Source organism: Eleutherodactylus coqui, chromosome 3 (genome assembly GCF_035609145.1).
Source record: "Eleutherodactylus coqui strain aEleCoq1 chromosome 3, aEleCoq1.hap1, whole genome shotgun sequence".
Taxonomy (NCBI): Eukaryota; Metazoa; Chordata; class Amphibia; order Anura; family Eleutherodactylidae; genus Eleutherodactylus; species Eleutherodactylus coqui.
This window is the reverse complement of record NC_089839.1, coordinates 119224242-119245759: the sequence shown is the minus strand read 5'-3', so window position 1 is coordinate 119245759 and position 21518 is coordinate 119224242. Positions and strand designations below refer to the sequence as shown.

Sequence of the window (21518 nt, the reverse complement as noted above, 5' to 3'; positions counted from 1 at the left end):
TGCTCCCCTTGTGGCCCGTGGTAGTAATAGTGCTCGCCATGTGGCCCCGTGAGTAATAGTGCCTACAATGTAGCATTTGGTAGTAATAATACCTGCCATGTTGTCCCTGCTAGTAATCTTGCTCATCTTGTGGCCCCTAGGAGTAATACTACTCCCCTTGTGGCCCCTGGTAGTAATGGTGCCCACAATATGGGCCCCTGATAGTAATAGTGCCCACCATACTAGGACACATACATTTAACTCTTTTTTTTGTCTCATATCACGTTGCCTGCCCTGCATTGTCTTCAGCTTTCCTGTTCTTTCTCTGTCACCTGTTCTCTGACTCTAAGGCACTGCAGCAGAGAAAGAGGACAGAAGCTGCACAGTGCCAGCAGAATGTGAGATGGACCAGGAGTTTCAATATGTGTGAGCAAGTCATGTTAGGGCTCATTCACACGGGCATATTGTCATCGTGTATTACGCATGCGTATATCATGTGCGTAACGTGGTAAATGGAGGCAATGAAAGTCAATGGACTTTCGTTCTTCCATTAACACCTGTGTGTGGGCACTATTTATCGATATGCAGGAGAAATAAATCACAACATGCTCTATTCCTCTGCGTATCATACGCGGCACTTCTATGGCCTGCGTATGAAACACTGTTCATACGCATGCATTACGTATGGGCAAAATTTCCATACGCATCCCTGCTCTGAACGGGGAATCTACAAAATAAAATTTAAAAATCACACTGCTCATGTCCATGACGTGTCATTCCCAGGCATGCACATTGCCAAACGACGCCTGTATGCAGTCTCTGCTGGCAGAACGTATGGGCTGTAATGTCTAAAATGCTGCGGGAGACTCGTAGTATTGTACCCATATGCTTGAGTGAACCAGACCTTAGACAGTAGTCAGCTGTGCTTCCTGAATGAGCATGTACAGTTCCGACTTCAAATGTTAGAATTGTGCATGCTTCTTACTCCTGTGACCTTCCGGCCATGTCTGCTGCCCAGCTACTCTATATGCATGCTGCAGAATAAGTGATAGTCAGGACCGAAATAGCGGCACATCTGAATAACAGGCATCACTTCAACAGAAGGAGCAAAATGGGACAAAGCTGGGTCACGTGACTCATTATGGGATCAGCTGAATGACACCATATAAAAGTAATCAAAGTGTATTACTCAATGTTTTATTGCTGCTTCATACATATAAAAACCTAAAGTTAGAGAAGTCCCGGAATACCATTTTATAAAGCAAAAGGTGAGATTAGTGGCGCTCCAGTGAGGGTGGAGAGATAAAGACGTATTATAATTAGAAATGGAATAAGTGAAAGGCTGGATGTGGGTAACGGTTTCATCCAAAAATCCAAGAGGGCAGATGGTATAAAGAGCAGGTATCCAAAGAACTGGTCAGGCAGACATCCCCAGGAGGGAGAGCATCACGGGGTGACTCTAGGCATAATATATACCAGAGAAAATGAAATACACGAATGATACAGGAAAAAACCCCAGGTGCTCCAGTAGGTTGGTATATAAACGGAAGAGAGACAAAATGTAACTTACTTCGTAGGGGTGTCAATGCCTGTGACACCCCTAAAATCCAGGTTAGCGTATACAATTATGGATGGAGAGCGTGCTCATGAAGTTCCAAAGTACAGGATTTTATTTCAAAGACATGCAACGCATTTCGGCTATTACAAATAGCCTTTATCATGAAGTTCCAAAGTACAGGATTTTATTTCAAAGACATGCAACGCGTTTCGGCTATTACAAATAGCCTTTATAAAGGCTATTTGTAATAGCCGAAATGCGTTGCATGTCTTTGAAATAAAATCCTGTACTTTGGAACTTCATGAGCACGCTCTGATAAAGGCTATTTGTAATAGCCGAAACGCGTTGCATGTCTTTGAAATGAAGTTCCAAAGTACAGGATTTTATTTCAAAGACATGCAACGCGTTTCGGCTATTACAAATAGCCTTTATCAGAGCGTGCTCATGAAGTTCCAAAGTACAGGATTTTATTTCAAAGACATGCAACGCATTTCGGCTATTACAATTAGCCTTTATCAGAGCGTGCTCATGAAGTTCCAAAGTACAGGATTTTATGAGCACGCTCTGATAAAGGCTAATTGTAATAGCCGAAACGCGTTGCATGTCTTTGAAATAAAATCCTGCACTTTGGAACTTCATGAGCACGCTCTCCATCCATAATTGTATACGCTAACCTGGATTTTAGGGGTGTCACAGGCATTGACACCCCTACGACGTAAGTTACATTTTTGTCTCTCTTCCGTTTATATACAAACCTACTGGAGCACCTGGGTTTTTTTCCTGTATCATTCGTGGAATACCATTTTAATGACTTTATATGGGTTTACAAACCTACTGAATGATATTTTGCATTTTTTGACAGGAAATACTGTTTAATTTAGTAAAGTTTCTTGATGGTATGACTATCTGTCTTACAAACACAAGAATTCAGATTTTGGAAATTGCTAATTTCCTAAAATGTTCTGTATATTTCAGATTTTTAAATACATCTACACAAAATATTTACCACCAAGATAAAGTACAGCATGTCACGAACAGTCTTAGGATCCCTTGGATACGTTAAAGCATTTCACAGTTATTACCACATATAGTGACTCAAGTCAGGCTTAAAAACTGAGTTTTGTCATTAAAAGGGTTTTCCAGTGAGAACACTATTGATGACATCCTTAGGATAGGTTAAAAATAGCTGATCGTCTGGGGTCTGTCTCTCGGGACAAATACACAGAGATCGGAGCAGAAGCAGCAGAAGTCTCTGCTTCGACCTCTGTGTATTTGCGGTGCTGTCAGCAGGCGCACAATCAGCTGATCGGTCGGGGTCCCAAGCGACGGACCTCAGCCGATCACCTTTGATTACCTATCCTGAGAATAGGTTATCAATACTATTCTCCCTGGAAAATGCCTTTTGAGGCCAAAACTGGCTGCATCCTTAGGGCTCAGTCAGATAAGCGTGTATTTGTGCGCCCGTTATTTACAGGCACCAAAATTCGCACACCTACAAAAGATAGGATATCCGCGCATCGGGAAGGTCCGAGGTGAGCGTAAATATTCCCCATGTTCAGTGATGATGGCACTCCCCATGGGGACGAAAGAATCCCCTGCCACAGTTGTCACAGCTGTGGCAAAGGAACGCAATGTTCACCCATTGCTTTCAATGGGGCAGGGGCGGCCCCATTGAAAGCAATGGCCACGGAGCTATGGTCACGCGCTATTTTGCACATCTGTTGTTGCGCTGTTTTGTGCACACGTACTTGTGCACAAATAGACGCTCGTCTGAGTTTGCGAAGAAGTCAATATTTCTGTGTATGATATGTTGGTGCTACTTTTCATTTTTCTTCTCTGTTTTGATCTGTATTATGTATCATATTCCACCTAAAACAATTTTACAGCATTCTCGCAATCTTTTCCAGAGTAAGATGGAAACAGATCACAACAGATCCAAGTCAGAAAAAGATGAAAACTGCCCTAAACAATGCAGACTGTTTACAAGACCTTTATTCCAGCCGTGTGATCTGGACAACGAGTCACCATTTGATTCTTCAGAAAGTAAAAACTCTGGCTCAGGTCCATTGAAGCCATTAGAAATTACATCGATTTTGAACGGTCTTCAAGGTACAAGTATTAAATCATTTTAAATAATACTCAAAAAAGAGATCACTGCATTAACCTGAGGAGAATTAATATCTGCAGCAGTTGATACCTCGGGTTCTTTACTTGCTGCAGAGCTGCGAAAAGACCTAGTGAATGGAACAGTGTTGTGCATAAGTGACCACCGCTCCATTCACTGTCTGTGGAGAGTTCGACTATCACCATCAGTCCCATAGAAGTGAAAGAAGCTACGGTAAGGCATGCGCACTACCAGTCAATTTACTAGTAGAATGCCTTTCTCATGATCACTGGGGGTTCCAGGGTTTGGAATCGCAGCAATCATTTATTTATCAACAACCTGTGGATAGGTGATGATTGTGTTTAGTGGGAAAACATCTTTTTGCTGCCCATACACACAAAATGTTGATTGACAGATTACTTATCTACCTTTTACTGGTCAAGAGGTAAGGCATACAAGGGGGTACGCAAAAGAAACAGGAATCATTTTCTGGTGGCCGGTATATTACTACTACAGGCTTATGTTGCTAGGTGAATGTTTGTAAAACCCTTTCTGAGGCGGTACACCAACTGATGTTGGGGAAGGTTTCATTTGGCTCTGTTGATTTTTTTTTTCAACAAGTTATTCTGTTTTTCGCTTATTTTGTGATGGCCAAGTCATACAAAAGACGTGCAGCAGGGAAAGTTTGTTTCCTTTTCCACTTCTCACAGCACTTATAAAAAACAAAGTCGTACTGAGCGAGATCAGGGGAAAAACGAAGGGTGAGGCAAGAGTGTCATGGCATTTTCTGTCAAAAAAGTACTTAACACTCAGTGCTGTGTGGGCAGACACATTGTTAAGATGAAAGAATCAATCACCTGTTTACCCACACAACCTTGCCCAACAATGTTGGCTGGCATACCACATTAGAAGGGTGCCGCAGACATTCATGTAGTGACAGCAGCTTGTACTAGTAGCATCCCGCCCACCAGAAGAAGATTCCTGTTTTTTAGGTATCCCCTCATATCTCAGTCTGTTCCCATCTAGATCTTCGTTCTTGATTTTGCTCTTAAAACTAGTTGACAGTTTTACAGAAAGACCCAGCATAACATTTCTGGAACAATGAATTCAGTTATAGTTCAGGTTCTATTAGACTTTGTATAAATCTCATTTGTCATATACAGTATGCCTGGAAAGCTCCCAGCGTATACATCAAAAAGTGCACCTAGGACTACATTCACCTGACGAATGCCAAAAGTGCCTTTTTCTCTTTTGTTGCTGCTGAGAATAGCATCTCAGACTAAACTATTCAATACCCAGCAAAAGTAAGATAGAATGCGGTATAGGTTTTGTTTCTTTCCGGGTTTTCTTTTTAACCCCTGCATGCCCTAGGACAGGGGTCCCCAACTCCAGTCCTCAGGGACCACCAACAGGTCATGTTTTCAAGATATCCAATAGCAAAAACACCTGTGGCAATGTCTGAGGCACCAATAATAACTACATCACCTGTGCAATACTGATGAAATCCTGAAAACATGACCTGTTGGCGGTCCCTGAGGACTGGAGTTGGGGAACACTGCCCTAGGACATATATTTAGACCCCGGCCATACAGGGTTAATATGGGCCTGTTCGGAAGCTGAACTTGCGCCATACACAACCGATGTCAGCTATTTTTAACATATGAAGCCTGGCCTTAACAGACAGGATTGGCATTCAAACCGATCAGTGCCATTTAGTCCCAAACAGAGTCCCCTCATCGAAAAATTAAAAAGTTACTGCAGTCAGAGGATGATGGCAAAAAATACTTTTTTTAAAGGTATTTTATTTTTTTAACATAATACAGCAAATAAGCTACCGGTATGTACATTTGGTATTTTTGTAATTTTACTATGCCACAGAATAAAGTTATCATGTAATTTTTGTCACCAAAAAACAAGGCTCGCCCCAAGATGGCGGAATTGCATTTTTTTTCCATTTCACTCCACTTAGAAAGTTTTAAAAGTTTTTTAGTACAATAAATATTAGCATTGAAAAATACTACTCATCCAACAATAAACAAGCCCTCAGACAGCTACATTGACAGAAAAATGAATTACTTTTTTGAAAGTATGGAGGAGAAACATAAATGAAAAAAACAAAAATATATCCACGACCTTAAAGGGGTTGTCTCGCGCCGAAACGTTTTTTTTTTTTTTTCCCCATAGGCCCCACGTTCGGTGCAGGACAACCCCAAGGGATGTGTTAAAAAAAAAAAAAATACATATTACTTACCCGAATCCCCGCTCTGCGACGTCTTCCTTCTTCTTCCTTCACCAAGATGGCTGCCGGGATCTTCACCCACGATGCACCGCGGGTCCTTTCCCATGGTGCACCGTGGGCTCCTTGCGGTCCATTGCCGATTCCAGCCTCCTGATTGGCTGGAATCGGCACACGTGACGGGGCGGAGCTACGCGATGATGCGTAGAAGGGGGCGGAGCCAGAATGCCGCTCGTGCCGGACAGAGCAGAAGGGGAGAAGACCGCACAGCGCAAGCGCGTCTAAAAAAGCAAGAAGACATCAGAATTAGACGGATCCATGGAGACGGGGACGCTAGCAACGGAGCAGGTAAGTGAATAACTTCTGTATGGCTCATATTTAATGCATGATGTACATTACAAAGTGCATTAATATGGCCATACAGAAGTGTATAACCCCACTTGCTGCCGCGAGACAACCCCTTTAAGGGATTATCATGGGAGACTATGGATGATGTGTGCCACTGCTACAGCAGCATAGGTACAGTCTAATGTTGGAGGCATATATTGGAAAATAGCTCCAATGGTCAAACGTGATGCAAAGAGAGTCTTACTTAGCAAACAAATAAATATCTTGGAAATTGCTTTTAAGAAAAGGTAAATTAGAGAATGTTTATGGACTTTTTAAAAAACTATTTTAGAATGTGCAAACACACATCATCTGTAGTCTCCCATGTTAATCCCTTAGGGCTTTTTCACACGAGCGCTGTCCACGCGCAGTATAGCTGCTTGCAAAGCTCACGGCTATACTGCTTTACAGATCGCGTGAACGGGCTAATTCCAGCTACTTGAAAGTAGCCTGTTCACACGATCCAAGGTGCGTAGTGTGTGCTTTCCAGCTCCCAGAGGAGTGTATGGAAAGCACGCTCCAAGATAGGACAGGTCCTATCTTTGTGTGCACCACGGAGCTGACATAGGACATTGGTTCCTATAGAAGCTGGAACTGTGCATGCCTCTTATGCGTGCGGACAGTGCTAATGTGAAAGAGCCCTTAAGGCCGTGGCCATTTTTTGTTTATTTTTGGTTTCTCCTCCCCACTTTCACAAAAGTATTTTATTTTTCTGTCAATGTAGTTGTCTGTAGTTGTATTTTGCAATGGTAATATTTAATGCACTGAAAAACTTTTTTTAAATGGACTGTATTGTAATCTTATTGAATTAGTGCTGAGTTTATAACTTGATAATTATTTTGATGTTTTTCTTCTCCATCTTACACAATTTGAACTTTTCTACAGCGGTTTATATTTATATATAAATTTATCACATCACTTCTTGCAGCTACTGAAAATTCTGAAGATGACAGTGAAACAGATCAAAAAGCGAGCATTACGAAGTATGACATGACTACACAAACTGAAGGAAAGTGTGTGGAAGAAAATTTTTTTGCAGTAAGCAAGAAAAAAATTGATTCAAAACACTCGACTATGAAACAAGATGAGTCTTCAGATGACTCAGAATTGGAGGCTCCAAGACGGAAGAAGTTTGTAAAAGACTTTGTAGATAAAGTAACAAAATCCCAGTCTAAATGCAGCAGGAAAAAATTTGTAGATTGTGGAAAATCATTACTTTCTAATTTAAAAGATGAGAGTAAAAAATCCAAAGAGACAATTGATCAATTTGAAGTTGACACCATAACTTCTTCCTCTGATGAAGATGTGCCCAAACCAAAAGGTTCTGTTGTAAAAAAAAGTAGCACTTTGGCTGATAAAAAAAAAATCTCACAAACACCGAGCTTCTACACAAACTTATCAGATATGCAGGATAAAAGAACCAAATTAATAAACTATTCTGAAGAAAGGCTCAGGGCTAAAGAACGCAAAGATGTTTGGTCAAGTATTCAAGGACAGTGGCCTAAGAAGACTTTGAAAGAACTTTTCTCTGACTCTGATACAGAAGGTGCAACATCTCCACCCAATCAAGATGTTGCTTCTTTTAATTTAGCTACACAGCCAGTCAAAGATGAAAGTAGAGATTTGTCAGCAGAATTTCTCAAACCTATAACAGATGCCATTGAGCTAAAACCAGCTGATGAAAAACCAGTTGAGTTTGGTGATAAAAAAGTTGACTTCCCTAGTAGTGGCAGCAATTCAGTGCTGAATACACCGCCCACAACGCCGGAATCCACCTCCTCTTCAAGTGAGTACCGGAGAACACAATCAACAATCGAAAGCTTGGAAAATGTTGAAACAAACCAGGAGGATGTTGAAAGCATGAAGAGTGACACAAATAGCACAATTGAAGTGGACAGCGTTGAACTACAAGATCTCCAGTCTGAAGGCAACCTTTCACCTACAGGATTTGATGCCAGCATCAGTTCCAGTAGCAGTAACCACTTGGAAAATGAGAGCAAAGAGAAGGGTAAGTAATTACTGAATTAAAGGGGTTGTACCAAGATTTCAAGAGCCCCGTGTGGCGCAGAGTGTTAGAACAGCAGAAATGCAGTCTTAAGCTCTCGCTCACGACCTGAAGGTTCCTGGTTCAATCCCAACTTGGTTTAGGTAGCCAACTCAAGATTTACTCAGCCTCCCTTCCATCCTTCCGAGGTCGGTAAAATGAGTACCCAGCTTGCTGGAGGTTAAAGATGACTGGGGAAGGCAATAGCAAACCACCCCTACCAAGAACATAACTTGTTGATTGGTGAATCATCACTGAGACTCCTGACAATCTTGTCTCCTCACTGTGGTGTTACCACACCCCTTCCTAGTCACGCACGTGTTCCAATGCTCCTTTAACTTACATATGTAGAGAAGGCAGCATCCACACTGCTACATTTAAATAAAACCGACTTTATTCACCCTAGTCACTTGACAAAGCTTGACAAAGACTTTAGTTAGAAGTTAAAGCGTTGACCGGGGTGAATAAAGTCGGTTTTATTTAAATTTAGCAGTGTGGATGCTGCCTTCTCTACATATTCAAGTTATTCGTTGGATTTGGGCCCATTATCAGGCTGGCGTCCTCTGGATATCACCTGCTCCACCAATCGATCGGTGTTTTATGTGAGTGCTGCTGGTCTTATTCTGCTCCTTTAACTTAAAGTGGGACCTGAGGATGCATTCGGGTATTTCCGTTAGTCCCATTGAATTAGATGAATGGATTAAGCCAACAGTACTCAATCCATTCTGACAACACTTGAGAGGAGAAACGACGCTGCTGTGACGGGCAAAGAGGTACATGTGACTTCCGCTCTTGAGATCAGTGAGGGTCATATGAATAGAAGATAACCTGAAATCTTGGTACAAACCTTTTAATAATACAATAAGTCAATAAAGGCTCATTTACACGCAAGATAATCTTTCAAACGACCGAAACATTGAAAGATTTTGCGATCTATTTGCATAAAGTGTTAATGGCTATTAACACTTAATCATCTTCATTTGCATGTAAAGGGGCCTCCAGGAGCTGTTTACAGAGCCCAGCGTGTGACTAATCACACGTCTAGCTGTGCACGCAGCTGCATTGTTCTCTTTGTGGCTGCCGGCAATGTTACAATATTATCTGCCGGCTCCCGTGGAGATAACCGCGTGTGGTCTGTTGAGAGATACTTTATCTCTCATTAGCTGAACAATGTATTTTAAGTTCACCTTAAAATCCTCGTTCAAGCGAAAACTGCATGATGCCTGTGTTTACATGTAACGATGATCGCTCATTTTCGGTCGTTTGAACGAATTTTGATCAATAATTGTTACGTGTAAGAGGGCCTTTACTGTTACCATGGAGATACAAAAGACAAATGGCAGAATTAACCAGTTGCATTTTAGTGTTGCACAATATATTTTCCTGCCCCTTTGCTTTTTATGCATATATTTGAAAATGTTTCCATTAAAAGGATTGTTTAAGGATAAACATGATGGGCGTCTGACTTTTATAGGCCTACCATGCGGGAAAAAGAACAGTGGAGCCAACAAGAGACAAGGTGGCATGCTGCTTCCTAAGGGCCTAGTTGTTCTTGTAATTATCAGTGGTTATTGGGGTTCCTTTTAAATTTCCTTTAAAAAAAGCAGTGGTGACCCACTGCAGCCAGTGATTGCCTGCAGTGGCCACATGTCTAGAGGGACCAGGAAGTATAGACAGGTGGGCGACCCATAAAGTGGCAAAACAGGAATGGCAGGGGATCAGAAAGGTCAATATCACTCATTTCATTATTTTACACCATTTTGTACTTTTTTTATTCAATCAACCAGACAAGCCCTTCTAAGCAGTCGGCTCTGCCTGATCAGACATTAATGGCGTGATTTAGCATATGCCATCACTGTCTGTTCTGGCACAATTCCTTTAAGACATGTTTGCAGACATAATTGTATTATATACAAGGTTGAATGTCCAATGAGTTCTACAGTATTCATATAGATTTTTGTCAGCTGATAAACAATCATAGAAAAAAAAAGTGAAAATGTTTTCAATTAAAAAATAATTTTTCCAGATTGTGCCAAGCAAAGCAAAATAAGACCAGATAATAGTGGTTCGCTAAGCTGTCCTACTGTGATATCGACATTCTCCGAGAATATCTTGGTACCATATTGGCCTTAACAAAATTTTGCCTTCCTGGTTTGGAAGAATGTTAGAGAAGCTTTTCAAAGTATACAAGAAATTACAAACTGTAACATAAGCAAGCAACTACAGTTCACATAGGCCGGCTGCACACGGCCGTGACGGGCTCCGCCGCGGAATATTCCGCGGCGAAGCCCGTCACGGCGCCCCCCAGAGACCCCATACTTACCAGCGGATCCGACGCTCTGGGTCCCGCATGACGCTTCCCCGCCCACTGCCGCCGCGTCATATGACACGCCGGCCGCGTCACATGGCACGCCCACCATGTCATATGACGCGGCCAGCCGTAGGCGGGGAAGCGTTTTCACGCTATCTTCCGCTGTGCTACAGCGGGAGATAGCGTGAACAGACAGCTTCCATTGACTGCAATGGAAGCCGTCTGCGCGTACACCCGCGGCAAATAGAGCATGCCGCAGGTGAGGACGGGAGATTTCACGGTGCGGAATTCTGCGGTGGAATTCCGCACCATGTGCCCTGAGCTATTAGGTTCAATAGAACCTAATAGCTGCGGGCAACGCAGCGGATTTTCGCCGCGAATTAGGCGGCTGAAATCCGTTCGTGGGAAGGAGGCCATAACGTGATATTAAAACAGTGTTTGAAATGGTCACAATTGGTATAAGGCAGGGTGTATTGCACTGTCAGGTGGTGAGTAAGGCCCCCTGTCCATGGCCGAGGCGGAATATCGTTAGCAATATTCCGCTGCGGGGGAGCGGTGTCAGGTCTATGAGGTGAGCCTATCTGATAGGCTTACCACGGAGAATCGTGGCAAATCGCAATATGCCGTAATTTAAATCCTGCGAGCGGAGAATCACAATGATTCTCTGCTCGTGAACGCCGGTGCTGCACTTTCCATAGCAAAGCTCTGGAAAGCTTCACACAGCATGATCATCGCCGGCGGATCATTGCCCGTGGACAGGCAGCCTAAAAGCTAAAAGAGAACACGGAGGCACTATTTAATGTGCAACTACAAAATATGACTAGATTCTAGGTATAGAATTAAAGTGGGGTAAAACATTAAATATAACCTTTATTAGTACGTATATCCCAGATAAAGTATCTGATTTGACGTGGTCACACATATTTGATGGATGAATTTGGGAGACATGAAAGAAATAAGATCTACTTGGTTATGGGTTGGACTTCTAATACTTGATAAGAATGTTCCATTTTTTAAGTGACTGTGTATTGTGTATATCGCAGCTTGCCTTAAAGACCGCCCATACATCTTTTGACGGCGGCTGTTAAGGGGCTTTAATCTGTAGCTCCATCTTTTAACGGTGTTGCATTAGAAGAACGGCGTGGGTCTTCCATGCCAGGGGTAGCGGGTGCTTTGCTGTAGGATGACCGCCACGCACGTGCTCTAACATCGGAGGAACTTCAGATCCCTGGTGTTTAACCCTTTATGCGCCACAGTCAGTGCGTAGCAGCCTTTAAAAGGCTGACAGAGGGAGGGGACATCTTCTGTCACCCATCGGTACTTCGCGATGTGATCGTGGGTTCCCGATGGGTTGCTATGGCACCCGGAGGCTTTGAATATAGCCTCTGGGACCTGTCAGCTACGGTAGCCAATGAGACTCAGCCTATGGCTAATTTCGTAAGTTTTCTAATGCACTACCATACTAATGTATAGTAGTGTATTAAAAGAGTGATAAAAAATGCTGATATTCAAGTCCCCCAGTGGGACAAAAATAAAATGTAAAAAAAGCCTTATTAAAACGTAAAGTTAAAAAAAAACAGCAAAAAAAAATCACATATCGCTGCGTTCATAATGACCCAGAGAAAAAAGTTAGTACGTTCTTTAACCCACACAATGCATGTAATAAGAAAAATGCAAAAAATATTGCAAAAATAGTTAATTTTGCCTATCTCGCCTTCTAAAAAATGGAAAAGAAAATGATCAAAATATTGCATGAATCAACAAACGGTACCATTAAAAAGGAAAACTCATCCTGCAAAAAAGAAAAAACCCTATCACATCACCGTTAACAAAAAAAGAAAAATGTTAGGGGGTCTTTGAATTCTGCGATAAAATATATATCATAGAATGGAAGAGTTGGAAGCAACCTCCAGGGTTATCGGGTCCAACCCCCTGCTCAATGTAGGATTCACTAAATCATCCCAGACAGATATTTGTACAACCTTTGCTTGAATACTTTCATTGAAGAAGAACTCCTCACCTCCCATGGTAGCCTGTTCCACTCATTGATCACCCTCACTGTCAGGAAGTTTTTTCTAATATCTAATTTGTGTCTCCTACCTATATATATATATATATATATATATATATATATATATATATATATATATATATATATATATATATATAAATATAAATAATTGGTTTTTTTGAACGTGAAAGAGTTACAAGAAAAAAAACAACTATAAATTTGGTATTGACATAATCATACTGGCCTGCAAAAGTAATTTATCATATTATGTATACTACACAGTGAACGCCGTTAAAAATAAACAACATGCCACTAAGCGCTATGTAAAAACTGCTTCTGTCTTCTCCTTTGGATCCTCTGCTGATTGTGATAGTTGAGTACCCGACTAGTTCCTGCTAGATTGCAAGAGTTTATATCCCACGCCACATACTTACTATTGGCTGGGGTGAAAGCTCCGGTCTTTAACGGGTTAAAGCTTTACAAACTTTGTTGTTACTTTTCAATGCTGTCCAACTGTTACTTTGTTTATTTCTGATTATTCTATTACTAATAGGCCAGAAAAGACTAGCAAAAGACAATGTTGACCATATGGAAATTTGCACAGTAAAGAAGCTAAAAAGAAACCACAAGTCTGCAGCTCACAAGAGAAAAATTAGTAAGTGGGTTTTTTTTGCTAAATGTATATGATAAAAATAGTTACAATTTTAAAAAATATGTATAACACCCGACAATGAAACAACATGCTAGTTAACATTGAAAGTTCACATGTATTGAATATTATTTTTACTCTCAAACTTGCTGTTTATTATACAAATAAATATTAGGGGAACACATATATTTCCAGTTTTTCTCACCAATCTCACAAAACCCTACAGAAAGACACACTTGTTTTTTTGTATCCATTATGAAAAGCCAAATACTGTGTGATTAGAAGAACAGAACATATACATGTACGCAGTGCTATTTTCTCCATGAACTCCTTGGTGACATCCGCTATACATAAAGTGAGTTTAAAAAGCTGTCTTTGACAGATGACACCTGGCCACAATAGCAGCAATCTGGAATAACTTAACCCTTTAGTTTCCGCTCTCATTTCTGACAGCATCATTTGAGTGTTGCAGCACAGGGATGGAGCTATCGCTACCTCCCGTACGTCCCTGCTACAATGAAATAATGGGGTTCCATTCAACTGTTATGGCAGTCTGTGGCCTTGTGAATATCCCTAGGGTTGCCATGTATTTCTGTCTTTTAAGCCATGTACAAAGTTTTTTTTACATTATTATAAAAAATATTACAGTTCTAAAAAATACCCTTCTCCCACTTTTAAAATAAAAACCTTGTAACAAAAATATGTAGCATCACCGCATCTTTAAAAATCTGATCTGTTAAATTAATGCATTATTTATCCCCTGTTGTATACGTCGTCAAAAAAAAAATAGACAGTGGCAGAACTACACTTTTTTGATCACCCTGTCTCCAAGGTAAAATTTAACTAAAAATTCCCTCCTAGCTTTGTGTCACCTGCAAATGTAATCACTTTCCCCTCAATTCCCTCCTCTAGATCATTTATAAAAATATTGAACAACACTGGGCCCAGGACAGAGCCTTGTGGTACCCCATTTGATACATTCTTCCACTTGGATGTGCAGCCATTTATGACCACTCTTTGAGTACGATCACTCAGCCAGTTGTGAATCCACCTAACAGTTGCTTTGTCAATCTCATATTTGGTCATTTTTTCAATAAGTATGGTATAAGATACTTTGTCAAATGCTTTATTTAAATCAAGATGTACTATATCTACCGCATTTCCTTAATCAACCCAGTTGGTGATTCTGTCATAGAAGGAAATCAGATTTGTCTGGTATGACTTGTTTGTTAGAAACCCATGCTGGCTCTGGTTAATTACTCTATTTTTATCCAAGTACTTGCATACACGCTGTTTGATAATTTCTTCAAAGATCTTTCCCAGTACAGAAGTCAGGCTCACAGGCCTGTAGTTTCCTGGGTCCACCTTCTTCCCTTTTTGAAGATAGGGACAATATTTACCCTTTTCCAATCTTCTGGGACTTCTCCTGTTCTCTAGGAATTTTTATAGATTACGGCTAGTAGTTCAGCAATTACGTGGACCTTGAGACTTTATTCATTTAAGTTAGCAAAGTGTTCACTCACCATCTATCATCTCTCTGCTTATAGATAGCCTGCATTATTTTATTCCCCCAATAGCACAGGGAAGATCAGCTGATGTTACATTTATTTTCTGAGAGTAAACAGATACAAAATAGGAATTCAAAAGTTTGGCCTTCTCAACATCATTTTCAATTCACCATTTTCATTCTGTAGCATCTTTGACATACCCCCAAAATCTGTTTTATTGCTTTATGCCCCTTGCAAGCCTCAATTCATTATTAGCTTTACCTATTCTGATGCCTGCCCTGCAATTTCTACAAACTGCATTACATTCTTCATTCATTCATTTATTTCAATGGGAACTTGGCCTGCAATACCAAGCCTGGCCACTGCAGTGGGAATAGAGTCGTCTGCTTCCTGCAGAAATCAGCTCAGTGTATAAATACACTGGCCAAGCAGACGGCTAATTGGAAGGGGTCCTGGGCAACAAATCCCAATCAATCTATGACTTATGGCCTATCCTGAGAATTGGCCATTAATAATTTACAACTGGACAACCCCTTTAAAGGGAATCTGTCACTATCTTTTGCAGTCCTCTCTGAGAACAGCACAAGGTAGTTATAAGCAAACTGATTACGGCGCTATGTCTGCTTATGTATCTGCAGTAGTTTGGAAGAAATCTGCATTTTATTAATAGCAGAAAGACACAGGACTGCAGGAAAAAGTCCTCAATATTTATGAGCTGTAGCTAGCCTTGACTATTCTCCAGTCACTGATTGATAGCTCTCTCTCTCTCCCTCTCTCTCTGTGCACAGTAATAGGCAAGCAGCTGTTAATCATTGGCTGATGGGCGTGGCTAGCTGCAGCTCATGAATATCCAGGACTTCTTCCTGTAGTCCTGCTATTTGTGGCTGCTTTTAATAAAATGAAAGTTTATCCCAAGGTACTGTACAGATACACATATCAGACACATCACTCTAATCAGCCTGCCTGTCATTAACTTGTGCCGATCTCAAAGAAGGCCGTGAAAAGATGGTGACAGAGCAGATAAACCAATCCTGTAACTAGCTTGGTGCTAAGAAGAGCAGTGCAAATATATCTTTCTATCACTTTATATCGCTGCCCTTCTGTAAAAACTGGTATTTTTCGGCTGTACACGCTATATGCTAATGAGTTGCAGATCGTCCGTTTGGTGTTGTTGCTCCCTCAGATTGTTTCTGTCTTTCCTCCCAACTCTTCTGATTGCATGGAAACATTTCTTAGATGTTTTGCTTCTTCAGTAAATTATTAGAAACACAACTAAAGTTGATGTATGTTAGTAGATGAAATATGTGTGTTTCTGTCTGGACTGCTACAGTGGACAGCATTTCTGCATTATGCACACGTGTTCTTGCATTCTACGAGCCAATTACATGTATCTTATTTTCCTTTAGCTAATACCAGTGATAGCGAAGACCTTTCCGGTGGTGAAAGTCTTTCAAAACTTCAGATTTCCAAGTCATTTTCTGGAGTAACATCAAAACATCCCAAAATGTCATCTGGATTGTCAACGCCAGGAAAATATGTGAAGAACAAAGAGCGCGAACCTTTTCAGAAGGAATATAATGATCGATTACCTAAAGTGTACAAGTGGAGTTTCCAGTTCTGTATGTACAGTGTTTACTATTACTATATTTTAGTATGTGGCACAGATAATAGCCTTTCAATCAAATGAACTTTAGTGGAGCCTCATAATACTACATACAGATTAATCCAGGAGTGACCAAAGTTATTCAGCATGGCATCTTGTGGAGTGTGAGTTGGCTGATCTACTGCACTGAGAAAGCTGCTGCAATTTTTTTGCACACCCCTTTCTCGGATGTCGCATTCTCCTCATAATACTGATATAAACCAGTTACTTATTGCCTGAGCAACACGTTTCCATTGATATACACATTGTATATACATGCCATACATGTTCCATATAATAAAAACATTGTATGCACATAGGAGGACTGTGACAAGTGGGGAGTTTAACTGGGTTAAACCTGTCCAACTGTAACACAGGGTCACCCATTCTTATACAGGGACGCACAAATATGTGGAAACACTGTATGAAGTTACACCCACGTAACTTAGGCCTCGTTCACACGAGCGTGGTTTTAGCGCATTACTGGTGTGTGAAAGGATCGCGTCTATTAGAAACAATGGTTTCCTTTTAGAAGCGTTCACATGAAGGAATTTTAGACGCGCAAAATACTCGTACCTAACAAATATAGGACATGCGACTGTAATGCTCGTATCTAAGGTCCGTAGTGCGTGAAAAGATAGGACCTGACCTATCTTTGGTGCGTGATGCGTGGGAGTTTCCATAGACTCCTATGGAAGCTGGATAACACACACCACGCACCTCCTGTGAACGGGCAATTTCACAGCTAATTAAGTTTGAGACTTAATAGCTGGAAATCACCTGTTTGCGTGATTTTTAGTGCAGTATAGCCTCAATCTTTTCACGCGGCGATACTGTGCTAAAACAACACTTGTCTGAACGAGGCCTTAAATGGAGGTAATATGACACAGATGCTGCCGGGTGGAAGAGAACATATGCCTGAGCAACAAAATTCCATTAGTCAGAAGTTTGTGTCACTCAGCTGCAGTTACCAGCTGCCCCCCAAAACCACCCAGAGCAGGGCAAGAGGTGAAGTAAGCACACATTTGGTGGGAAAGTTCTCAGCCAAGCAGAGGTTTAAAGGACAGCACAGTGCTAATGATTAAAATTCCATTCATTTCGTACAGTGATTCTATATTTTTGTGCACCCCCTGTACATGTCACACACACATAAAGTTATAAGAAAAAGTAAGTGAACTCTTTTGAATTAAGTAGATTTTTGTATTGATTGTTAATAAAGTGTGCTCTGATCAAATTTAAAATTATAGACAAATACAATGTAAACAATGGACAAAAAGTTGTACAGCTCCTGTCTTTATGGGCACACTAAATAAACATTGAGACTGCATGCTAATAAGTTCTCCAAGAGTTAATTGGCAAAAGGTGTCTAAATAAAAACAATGACAATTTTAACTTTGGAGCTACAGCTGTAGTACAAAGCCATACATTTAGACGGAACGAGTGTCGGGCAAACTATGCCTGACACTCGTCCCTGCACATACTAGCTCATGTGCACCTGCACGGGAGATAGTAGCGCTGGCTTGCTCACAGAGCAGCCAGCAGGGGGGCGGGTAGGCTGCAGAAGATTTCGTCTAAATGGGCCTTCAGCTGCATGAAGTCTTGTGGATTGCAGCTGTAGCTCAATGGTTAAAACCAATCAGTAGTGTTAGTAAAAGTCCTTGTGTATCCTAGGCCTAGTTGGCAACTGGGTTTTACCATTCCCCTTGTCAATAGGATGAATACAATGTGTGATACTGTCAGTGTTTGTTGACAGAGAATAGTAACGGCCAGTCTTGTTCATTTCTAGAGGAGTTGTCGTGGCTATGCTTTTTGTCCACAATTTACTCAATTTGGAATGTTTACACCCTTCCAGATTAATTCTGAATTGATTATATGCGCATAAGAAGTTTCCACACTGACTCAGGTTCAGCATGTATAAGCTTCCTCAATTCTACTTTATTGTTGGGTGCGTAGCCTGTTTTAAAAGAGTTTAACATATCCGCCCATCTGGGCAGGTCAAAGATTACATAGATACAACGTATTGTTTAATTATTGGATAAGCATCTTGCAATTCTTCCATCCTCCGGTCATCTGTGATTGGCCATCAGGTGGTGGATTAGATGAGTGGGTTGTCTTGGACCCACGTGTGGTTCCTTCGATATGATTGGTTGTTACATCATGAGTTAATAATAGCATAGACCTCCCATGTTATTCGCGTCTGTTTCCAGTAAAATTGCTGGGGAAATTATTGCGGTAGCTGTTTCAGACTGCAGTTATCTATGTCTGGGTTATACTTCTCCTAAAGGCACGAACAGTCGGAAAAAAAAATATATATATATATAGATTGGTTTCATGTTGGCTTCCCCATGTCAGCAGAGTTATAAAACAGATATTTTCATATGAGCGGAAGTACCTATTGCATAACTGTAAGAACATTATATTTGTAGCAAGACAGAAAACAAATATGTATACAGAATGTTAAATTGACAACTGTCTACTGCCAAGGCCCACCGATCCATATAGATATATATTGGGTTTCCACTACAGACCCCCCTTGAAACTATCTGTTTCACCAAACTCGCCCTGCTCCGTCCCACCCCCACCGCTGACCCTAGACTCACATTGTGTTGTACACTGGAGCTATTGCTGTCATGGGGGTATAGGATGGTTCGACATCATCGTACTCTGGATCCATGATGATGACGTTTGCGCTGACAGTGGGCTTTTTGTTGGACATCGTAGTGAGACAGGTGGACCAGGCAGTCATCAGGGTCGGAATACACTGTATGCAACAACAAACAGAAATTAGGATGACTATAAAGGTGACAAATATAATTAATAACTTCCTTATCAGGATAAACTCTTGTGTAGAACGTTTTGAAAACTCAGTAGAGTGGCGGTCTTTCACAACTGTCGCCTAGGCTGCAAATGCCCCTCTGATACCTAGGTGTGGGTTATAATTCAAAGGTTGTGGGTTCATGGACATGTGGAGGTCTAGGCTATCACCTGGGATCTCAAGGCATTAGGTTAGGAGAGGTGCGGCGTTTACTATTTCAGGTAAACACTGCATAACTTGTGTAGACGCTACCTTGATTCATCAACAAGAGTGCAAAATCAGAACTATCTAATTACTGGTCAACATGACTGAAGCTTTGTCTCATTAGTAAGTGCATGATCATATATATCAATCTGGAAGGAAAGAGCTACAAGGTGATTATTCCCACTTCCCTTTTCCAGAGGCCGCAAGGTAACAGGACCAGGGGTGTTGTAACACCGGTATGTTGCGTGGACATGAGCAGAGTGCACTGCAGATAAAATAAAGCAAAATCTTAGCGAAAACCTATCACAGTGTTCTAAATACACAATGTTTTAAAACTTATTTTTCATATTCTGCTGTTAGGTATGTGCCTGACTGAGGAAACAGACTAAGGTTAGCTCTTTTTAGTTAGTGCGGTCAGCTTCTTAATGGCAACTGCGTCTTTACCTGTGGGTCACGTGTTGTCTGGAATGTAGGTACAAGTCAACCCTATCATCTTACAGACACTCCCTTTTTTGGCTAAAATCGTACCTAGTGCCATTCTATTTTGGAAAGTCATAGTCGAGGTAGGTCCTATTAGTCGACTAGTCCCTATAAGGCATCTCTAGTATAACTTATGTTATATATGCGATATAAATCGCTTCTAATTATAAGAAACATAATTAATCTGGTCAACATTTTATTTACCGTAATGATCAGGAAAATTTTTAAAAACTCGTCAGGTACCCCCCTTGGCTGTCTTATTATGTCAACGTACACGTGTAGGTCAAAACTATCACCAGGAGTCTCTCTTCTGACTCTAGTGTGCTGTTACAATACTAGTAGTATGCACAGGTACGCACGGCGTGGGACTCCCTGATCTTCACCCACACCAATGTCCCTCCTGGAGATAGTCCTGATGGTGAACACGTCCAGGCCGCCTACCCTGTCCCTACACTACCTAGTGACAAGACTGGAAGGAGCAGTCGTACCTATGCAGAAAACAAGGGTAGACCAACATGACATGATAACTACAGAACACAGCAGAGTTGGATCGAGATAAAGTAACTATTGGGGTAACCTCATTATCTTCAATGCTGTCTGACAGGATGTGGAGGAGCATAAGGGCTTTACTAAGGCACACTCCCCTGTCCAATTACTTTCCAGACATGATGTCACATTATTTTACCTATGAAGTGTGTACCTTCGTTTACCTCATTCACTTCCGGTACCCTGTATCTGCAGATTACCTCATTTATGAGCTTCTGTGTGGTTATCTGCTCATTTACCTTAGTATCAGGGTGGGCCTCCAACCTGAAAAAGACTCGAGCAACAACAAGCACACATTCATACTCCCCAACAGGTGTGAACTGAATGTGGTCAAATTGGCAATCTCTGAAATGGGTAGAGTGGTCAAGGCAAGTGTTATATGGCCACCCTACTTCTGTCCGGACTCGCATATGGCAAAGATCATGCTAACTGGACAAATGATGCAGCAGCTACAGAGAACCTAGGTGTCACCCATTCTTGTTCAGTGTCGACGTCATCGCTGCTTTTGATTCTGTGTACCAGTTGGGCCATCATGGGGGACAGGGACCTCTGTAGGCAAGTTCTGTTGATTGTTCGCCATACGCCGTCCTGTTCTGTTGTTCCCGTCTTTAGCCCATTTTGCTTTCCTTCCTCGTTGACTTGTAACTGTAAAGTCCTTGACATATGAAAGTCCAAAGTCTTTATCAAAGTCCAAAGTCTTTATCAAAGTCCAAAGTCTTTATCAAAGTCCAAAGTCTTTATCAAAGTCCAAAGTCTTTATCAAAGTCCAAAGTCTTTATCAAAGTCCAAAGTCTTTATCAAAGTCCAAAGTCTTTATCAAAGTCCAAAGTCTTTATCAAAGTCCAAAGTCTTTATCAAAGTCCAAAGTCTTTATCAAAGTCCAAAGTCTTTATCAAAGTCCAAAGTCTTTATCAAAGTCCAAAGTCTTTATCAAAGTCCAAAGTCTTTATCAAAGTCCAAAGTCTTTATCAAAGTCCAAAGTCTTTATCAAAGTCCAAAGTCTTTATCAAAGTCCAAAGTCTTTATCAAAGTCCAAAGTCTTTA

The 21518-nt window shown here is 41.1% G+C and overlaps 1 protein-coding gene across 3 annotated transcripts in view; it reads left to right on the top strand.

Moving 5' to 3' along the window:
* ARID4B (AT-rich interaction domain 4B) overlaps window positions 1–21518 on the top strand; it is a 258458-nt gene that overhangs the window by 221941 nt on the left and 14999 nt on the right. For all 3 annotated transcript variants that reach the window (XM_066596005.1, XM_066596006.1, XM_066596004.1), the window contains 4 exons: window positions 3445–3646; window positions 7193–8272; window positions 13184–13285; window positions 16194–16406. In XM_066596005.1, coding sequence (XP_066452102.1) covers window positions 3445–3646; window positions 7193–8272; window positions 13184–13285; window positions 16194–16406 — 1597 coding nt within the window. The remainder of the gene's footprint in view (window positions 1–3444; window positions 3647–7192; window positions 8273–13183; window positions 13286–16193; window positions 16407–21518) is intronic.